Source organism: Pantherophis guttatus, chromosome 6, assembly GCF_059756535.1.
Source record: "Pantherophis guttatus breed Tessera chromosome 6, ASM5975653v1, whole genome shotgun sequence".
Taxonomy (NCBI): domain Eukaryota; kingdom Metazoa; phylum Chordata; class Lepidosauria; order Squamata; family Colubridae; genus Pantherophis; species Pantherophis guttatus.
The window spans coordinates 53304614-53313425 of NC_142068.1; the positions used below are offsets into that span (position 1 = coordinate 53304614).

Below are 8812 nucleotides of genomic sequence, written 5' to 3' on the forward strand. Positions count from 1 at the left end.
AAAAGTGAACATAGTCTGTGAAGGCTGTATATGACAGGAAGAATAAGGACAGCATTTTATTTCCTCATGTTTCCTTAAGACAGTTAGCTGAGGAACTAAGCCATCATGAGAAATAATATTTGTTTTACAGATCAATGTCATACAGTAGTGATTTACTTACATCACTAAGACTTTTCTGCATTTGTGTTATCTTGATCATTTCCAACTGTGGGATAGTTTCTCTATACCAGGATTTGCTTTTGTTACATACATCATGGTAGGTTTTCTAAAAAGAATAGATGTATAGTAAGAAATTAATACAAAGATTACATCCATTTTTATTGGGTTTCCAAAAATGAGTTAGTTTTCTAAGTAGTATTTATAAATAGAAGACTGAATGTGCACATATCTATTTTATGTATTTTACACAATGGCGAAATCTGAACCGGTTTGCTACCGGTTCGCTGGCTGCACATGCGTGCTGCATGCCAAGCGCACGCTGTGCATGCACATGCGCACCAAATGTGCACTGCGTGCGCACATCCACACCAAACACACACTGCATCCACATGTACAATACGCACCATAAGGAGGCTTGGGAAGGTAAGTAGAACAGCAAAAGGAAGGATCAGCTGTGCTGCGCGGTTTAGCTTCACTGCTTTCTAGCAAAGCTAAACCACGCGGCACAGCTGATCATTGGATCATAGCTTTTTTTAACTACCGGTTCGACTGACCGGTAGCTTTTTAAACTACCAATTCACCTGAACCGGTAGCTTTTATGGTTCCCCCGAACCGGTAGTTTTTATCACTATCAGTTTGCCAAAACCGGAGCAAACTGGTAGCATTTCACCCCTGATTTTATATCTATTTTACACTGATCTTATTGCCTTTGCATAGGAACTGAAAATATCATTTCCCCTTTTACTCTGTTTGTTCACACTGAATATGAGGAGTGAATTACATATACCAGGAACTGTTTCTTATTTCAGTTCCAGGACATTTCAGCAAGCTGGATATAGACTAGAAATCAATAAAGTAACATCCTAATCTCCTCTATCCAGTACATCTGCCAGAATTACAACATTATGTAATTGCAAGGCAGTTTCATATTTTTTGTTTTTAATATTCATGAATCTAACTATGGTGTCTCACTTTAAAAATTCAGTTACCAATTTTTTTTCTTTAAAGAGATATTTGCCATAACTAGAGCATAGTTTGCTCAAATATCTCTATGTTATGCATTTGCAGAATTGAATATAAATTAACCACATGGTCTAAATTCACATAAGCTCCTTAGCAAAAAGGTGGCTGGTTGTTGGTGATATTGTGTATTCCACAAATAAGTCTCAGTGGAGTTATCTGCAAGTAAAAATCATTTTGAGTTTTATCTTCCCACTCAATTACTTTTGATATATGATAGAATTAACTTTTTTTCTTTCTATTTTTAAAATAAAATTATAAATATCTAACCAAAACAGCTGAAGATGAATGTGATATTAGTATAAATAAACATTCAAATCTGTATGTGTCTACTCAGAAGTAAATGTTTTGCTTGCAGCCAGAATTGTACAAAGCTACCATTCTAAGCTTTGCATAAAGTCAACATAAATCTTCAGATCAGGCCACCAGTAATTCAGACATGGTCATATATGGGTCATTCTTCAGAGAACCAAATGAGGGTTGAATAAAAGTTACAGCATATCAATGGTACAAGTAAGAACTGTTACAAACTCATGCTGAGCGCCGAATTAAAATAAATTAATAAATTAAATTAAATTAAAACATAATAAAAGTGAATTAAATGTTTCTAATATGCATGCATACTATGAAAAAATATACAGACTACATGTTGTTAAATGGCAGTCCCTAGTCTGCAAGTCTTGTTACTCCATATCATGATAGGCAAAAGAAAGGGAGGAATGGTTGCAAAGTATTGTATATGCACACAGGAGAGTCACCCAAGATTAGAAAGTAATTTTAGCTCGCCAATGAAAGCAAGGTGCTATCTATATCAGATAGCATTAATAGAAGACCATACTGGGAAAAATGATCAGTGATAACAGCAAAGGTAACATCCATACTGGCACATGATAAACCACTCAGTTTCATATCAAGAAAACCACATTGGTCTTGTGGTTAAAGTGACAATATAGTGCCAGACAATGGACTCTTTGGATAACACTCAAAGAACAGCAAGGCAGATTCTTACTCGAGGCACAAATAACCAAGCTCAGCTGATCATATTTTGGAAACATTATGCAAAGACCCAGCTCTCTTGAGAAGTCCATAATGCTGGAAAATATGAAAAAAATGCCAATCAATGGCATGCTAGAAACTCAATTATAGTAACAAAGGATGTGCCACTGGGAAACCTGAACAGCCAGGTTTCTGGTCTAACTATCTGGTGACTCAATCAATCAAACAGCACAAGAAAACTGTAAAGAGCTGAAGATTAGTATATTAAGTCTTGATGACTTAACAGCTTTTTACCTGACTTACTTGTTGCATTTTCTGCGTGGCTTCCATGTCTCTAGATTTTACATCCCAGTGAAAAACAGACTTGAATTTCTCACCCTCTTCTCTATATTTAAGCTGCATAAACATACAGATTCAATTGTAATGAATAAAAAAGGCATTGTATTAAATACCTATAAAGCAACTATAAATTATCTTAGTGCGCGCACAGCCCCCCACATGCCACATGCCCCCGCACATTTGAGCACGACCCCCCGCATGTGCCCCATTCCCCCACGCATGCACACATGTCCCCCACATAGGTCCTGCCCCCCATGCATACTCAGAGGGCTGAAAAAGTTATTTTTGACTGGTCCTCGCACTTTTGACCAGTCCTCGAACTTACGACTGTCCTCACATTTTATGTTTTTTGACCTATCTTATCACCATGGTGAAGAGAAGCAGTTGTGAAATGAGTGACATAGTTGTTAAGAATGCTGCACGGGCATAAATGTGAGGATGGTCATAAGTGTGAGGACTAGTCAAAAGTGCGAGGACCTGTCAGAAATGACTTTTTTCAGCTCTCTGAGTAGTCCCTATACTCATAGCCATGGCCACCCGGTCACATAACCAGCTAGCCATGCCCACCCAGTCACATGATCTCCAACCCACACCCACAAAATAAACCACGCCCACAGAACCAGTAGTAAAAAAATTTAGAACCCACCCCTGCATCTCATGTATTCACAATCATGTTTATACTTTTATCTATAATCTTGTATATGCTTGACAAACAAACAAACAAACAAATAAATAAAAACATGAAAGTAATTTTATCTTCTTTAATTAGCCTTTCTAGCTTTCTTGAGGCAAAAAAAATGTGTTATTTCTTTTGGACTTCTCAGCAGCTTTTGATAGTATCTAGGATAGTATCCTTCCAAACTGAATAAACTGGATGCTTACTAAAATAAATCTTTCATTTAAAAAATGAAATTGTGAGAAACAGCTCTTATAAACTCCCTTTGAATTTTCTCTGAAGCTTAATTTTTTGGCTATATAGAGTAGTATGTCTTCTATATGGCAAAAGGAAAGGAAAAGTAATCTCTGGTTTTTCTAGCACTCAATTTACTGGAAGTAACAAGATCTCCTATCATGACCTTCAAACGGAAATAGATATTGTTTTTGATCCCTGACTCATTCCTGACCAGATATCTCATGCTCAGTTTAAAAGAAATATAATTATTGTTCTTGTAGGTTTTATGAAGGGATAATTCAGAAATATAATTTGATTTTTTTTCAATATATATAAGAAATTTCAAGAAATTATCTAAGAAAGCCATATAGAATGAGGGTCATAAAGCTGTAACAACAATGCTTATCATACTTTAAATAAAATAGAAGCATCAAATACATATTCATATCATACATATTACACCTGCAAACTTACTCAGGAATAAGTCCAATGAACTGGAAGAATTTATATCATATATTGGATTGTAGGAGATATTTCCTGTTTCAATAGTGAAAATTCATAGGCAGTACAAAAAGAACCAAAGCCAGAAATTTAGGAAAGCTGTAACCCGTAGCACAGTAATAAAAGTATTTGGACATATTTCAAAGGCCTTTTTTTTTTTTTTTTTTTGTTGAATAGAGGAATGGTATCTAGCAACCTCCATAAAGTTTTACCAGGTTTCTCCATTGCAACTATAAAAAACTCATTTGACTTTATATTTCTGCTTAAAATGGAATATCTCAGGGTCAATGTCAAATTCAACAGAAAAATAATAATTCATTTTTAAGCTAGCTAGCAACTTGGAGAAATAGAACAAATATAGATTTTAGTGGAAGGAGTGAAACTGTTATTTCTATAGTTACCTAAAAAAAATCTAACATTACAATGTGATACAAAGCACATCTTACCTCACTTATTGCTGCAGACTGCTTTTTCACATTCATATTTATCGGTGTCTCAAAAATACTTGTAAATGTATTGTTTCTGGGGTTATGTCTATGAAAGAAAGCAGGCACAATTTTAGAGAATTATTATCAATAATCTCTAAAAGAATAGCATTCTTTTAAATAGAGATACTCATATTATCACATGACATTTATTTGATCACTGAACAAATTCCAACTTGAAAAACTGGCAAGGGTTTGTTGTTTATCATTTAACTTTGGCAATAATTTATACCTTGTTATATATAATTATAAATGTAAAAAATGTAATGATTATGTTTCAGGCACTGAATATTTAACTTTTTAAGTACGTGGTGGGTCCTGAAGCATAAAGGAGCGCTGTTACCTTCCCACTGAAGTGGTACATAACAGCACTCCATGACGTCATGCTGGCCATATGACCAAAGAAATGTCTTCAGAGAGCACTGGATCAATGGCCTTGAAACAGAGACGAGCATTGCCACCTATAGTGGGCAACGACTAGCAGAATAAACTTCTTTTTTACCTTTTATTGAAGCATAAAGGAAATTGGATAAAGATATTGGGCCTTTCTCACTACTGAGTTAAAGTATCATCCAGACATCCTTTAGTCATCATAAAATCAAAATAACACAAAAATGTGCTAGCTCTGCTACTAGTCTCTATCCTGTATTGCATCTCTTCTGAGTCACTGCTAAATGGTGTTCTAATTTGCGAGAATGCCATTGATTGTAGGCCAGGGAATTATTTTTATATCCTGACTTTGCCGATATCCTTTCTCTGTGTGTCATCATACAACAAGGAAAATGTCCTCTCATGATGGCACTGTTGCACTGTGGCTAAGGTTGAGGTCAGAAGCCAAGGACCTGAGATCAGGCATTACAATAACTATTCTCAGGTGTCAATTATTTGGCCTACTGAGAAATAAGTAGCTGCCAATCCATTGCAATGTAAAGAAAAGGGAAAGAGACATAGGATTTTAATTGGAGATTCTTTTCCTTTTTCTCTCTCTTAAATCAGAGAGTTTGTCTTGTTTTTTGAGACATTCAAGGACCTAGCTATGATAACATATTTCTAGTAGTTTTCTAATGTCTGTATTAAGAGTATATTATCAAGGCTAAGTCCTCAAATCTCTGCTTTCTAATTCAATTAGTCTCGATGGTGCCTGATGTGCAGAGGGAATGGGTTTAGGACTTTGCCTAACTTATCTAAGCTTGTTTGTTTTCCTATCCCGTTTGGTCTTTTCCCAAATTAAAACTAATGAAATATCTCCCTCTGAGAGTCCTTCAGTTGCAAGACTGATCATATGGGCCAATAAGAAAGTAAAGTCAGGAAAACAGAATTGTGCCAGTTCTCACAAACTTATAAAAAAAGGGAACAGAAAATACTCACTGGAACTGCTGATTTTTAGAGTGAAAAATACTAACAAAAACAATAATAAATATTTAAAAAGATTTTAATATTTATATTCAATAAAAACTATTAAAAAAAAACAATAATAATGTGACACATTATAGCCGCGATGGCAAACCTATGGCACGCGTGCCAGCGGTGGCATACAGAGCTCTGTATCACTAGCTGCTTCTCTGGTTTCCGGCGTGCGCATGCGCACCAGCCAGCTGACCTTTGGGTTTCTGGCACACGCACGCAGACACATTCCGGTTTGGGCACTCAGTGCTGAAAAGGTTAGCTATCACTGCATTATAGGCATCCATGACTAAACATGAAAGTTTAGCATGTGAACTTTCAAAAATATTTACCACTGAGCTTGAATTTAGAAAAAATATAAAAGGATATGCACAATATTCATCATTTTCAAGCATTATTCTCATTAACTGCACTCAACGGCAAGTAATTCTACGCAACTATCTTCCCAGAGAAGGTATTAGTAGCTACAACAGGGATAGAGAATGTGATTTGGCAAACTGAAGAGTCTCAAATCAGGCCTACTAATACAAAGATGGTCCACCCCCTATTTAGTTATTTAGAATCATTCTAATGCTTCCAAATTAAATAATCCCATAGAATTGGAGGTGATTTATAATGAAACCATAGCACTACGGTAAAATATTAACTTTTTTCCTTTGATGGAATAGGAATTTAAAATCTGAAAAGTCATATGTTGCTAATAACTGCTCTAAATTAAGGGAACATATTTTTTCTGGGCTAAGATACACGGTCCAATGAGTCTTCAAATAGGACTGCAAAACAAAATGGGTAAATTCAAAGAGAAAAAGAAATCTAATTTTGAGTTTATTTTAATCATATTTAGATTTAAATTAAACTAGGCATAGGTGATATAATTATCTTCCAGATATGCATGGAATTATTTTTCTATTTTATTAGAAATGACTTTCAGGTAAAAGGTTCTACGACAACCAACAAGTTATCCCACGGTGAATTGGCCATGTTGAGTTCTCCCACGGCGAGTTGGCTGGGTTGATTTGGCCATGGTGAATTGGTTGTGGCGAGTTGACCATTGTGAATTTGCCATAGCGAATTGTCCCATTCTGCTCTGAAACTTCAGACAGAGGCACACAAGTTGGGGTTTCAAGTTGTGTGCTTTATATAAACTGGATCTTTTAGAGTACACCTATTTTGGTCTGTAATCTAATAACCAGTTATAATTCTGCTGAACTAAAACTCTTGTCATTATCTTTTGAGCAGGCTGGTTGGTAAATCTGTGAGTTGTAACTCAACACATCTGGAGATTAGAAGGTGGGAGAAACCAAAACAGCCTGGTACTAAGTAAACAGTTACTGAGTACCCCCTGAATTTAATCAGGCATTTCACTTTCTATCTTAGTCTTTTAAATTATCATATCTTCAACTGTACTTTCAAACAGAACTTAGTTTTAATGCATACTATACTGTATTTATTATTTTAAATGCTATGGACAGGTTTTGTTTATCCCACAATACAGATGCATTTTATTGTCTGAATAAATCAGTAATAGCTGAAAAACATCTGAGAAAATTTTCAATAGTATCAGAATTTATAAAATATTATAAAACAAAATTGACACTTGACAATACTTACACTTGACAATATGGCCTTTTCTGGTGGCTAACAAAATTATTTACCGTTAGCATCATCTTGCAAACCTCACAGTGAAAACAGGCTTTATGCCAGGTCTGGAAAAGCAGACAGAAATGGGGTGAAAGTTATTTGTTTTGCATTTTCTAAATCTAGTTTAAAATTTTATAACTAATTTTTCCAGACAGTCTAACAATCAAACACACATGAGGTACGTTGTAAATCCATTTCTCCTTTAGAATCTTTTTTTTAAAAAAACAAAGCAGTGCAACAAATTTAGCAACTGTTCAATTCTAACTTGGCCATCCAATAGTTATATTGATTAATATACTTTAGGATAAGTATATTTTATTTATTTGAACAAAATTTTGCTGAAGTCATTTCTTCAAGATAGACAAATAGAACATTTATAATAATGGCAAATAGTAATTAACTACTAACCTGATCGATACAATTAATCTTCTCAGCAGGATAGACCCCATAGCCACACCTGGCACAAGATTGAATATTCATATTAAAATTATATATAAAAAATTAAATTCTGAGGGTCCAGTAATATACAAAAAATGCCTTGTTTCCTAAGAAAGATACTCCAGTCTGCTTGTGCTGTGCTTCTGAGTTGCACTCAGCTGTTGCCTGGTTTTTAAAGCTGCCACTTAGTAAGAGGGTTATTTTGGCAACTGTGTTAAGAGTTCATAGAGGGAAAGAGATGCAAGAATTCAATGAAGCCTTTCTCTAAATAGATGAGTGAAGTCAGAGAGAAGCATCATAGTCATATGAAAATAAAGGCTGTCTAATTGGTAATATATAAAGTAGGGAGTTCAATGTTCATTTGTCAGAGTCCCAGGTTTGCCTTCTAAATATATTTCAGATCATCTTCAGATTATTATGTATTCACTAAAAGTCTATTAAGGAAAGCACAAAAGGCCAAAGCATTTTCAGAGCAGAGACTGATTCCCAAGCTTTCTTTCTTCTCCTGCCCTCTGAAAAAAAGGCGGGGAAAAAATCAATAATACCTATTGTTTTTCAAAAACTATGGCACAGGATGGGGTTGGGAATTCCAGAAATGCCTGAAAAATTTAACTACTTTTCAAGTTGTTGTACTGAATATCTATTTTTCTTCAGGAATACAGTTAGCTCTCAATTTACAACGACAATTGAGGCCAAAATTATTGTTGCTAAGCAAGTCATTTGTTAAGTGAATTTTGCTTTATGTAACGACTTTTCTTGCCACTTGTTAACTGCAGTTAATGACACAATTATTAAGTAAACCTGGCTTTCCCCTTGATTTTGCTTATCAGAAGGTAGCAAAAGTGATCACATAATCCAGGACACTGCAAATCTGCAACCATTATAAAATATGAATCAATTGTCAAAAGTCTGGATTTTGATCACATGACCATGGGAT

At 35.0% G+C, this 8812-nt stretch overlaps 1 protein-coding gene across 3 annotated transcripts in view; it reads right to left on the minus strand.

Annotated features, from left to right (window-relative positions):
* The window catches only part of NRAP (nebulin related anchoring protein), a 69302-nt gene extending 61276 nt beyond the window's left edge, over nucleotides 1–8026 (minus strand). For 2 of the 3 annotated variants that reach the window (XM_034440158.3, XM_034440156.3), the window contains exons 1-5: nucleotides 7846–8015; nucleotides 7408–7502; nucleotides 4354–4441; nucleotides 2470–2571; nucleotides 161–265 (exon numbers count right to left, since the gene is read on the minus strand). In XM_034440158.3, the coding sequence (XP_034296049.2) occupies nucleotides 161–265; nucleotides 2470–2571; nucleotides 4354–4441; nucleotides 7408–7502; nucleotides 7846–7917 (462 nt within the window). In that variant the 5' untranslated portion in view covers nucleotides 7918–8015. Of the gene's footprint in view, nucleotides 1–160; nucleotides 266–2469; nucleotides 2572–4353; nucleotides 4442–7407; nucleotides 7503–7845 lie in introns of all 3 variants that reach the window. The other variant, XM_034440157.3, reaches the window with a different exon arrangement.
* Nucleotides 8027–8812: the final 786 nt, after the last annotated feature.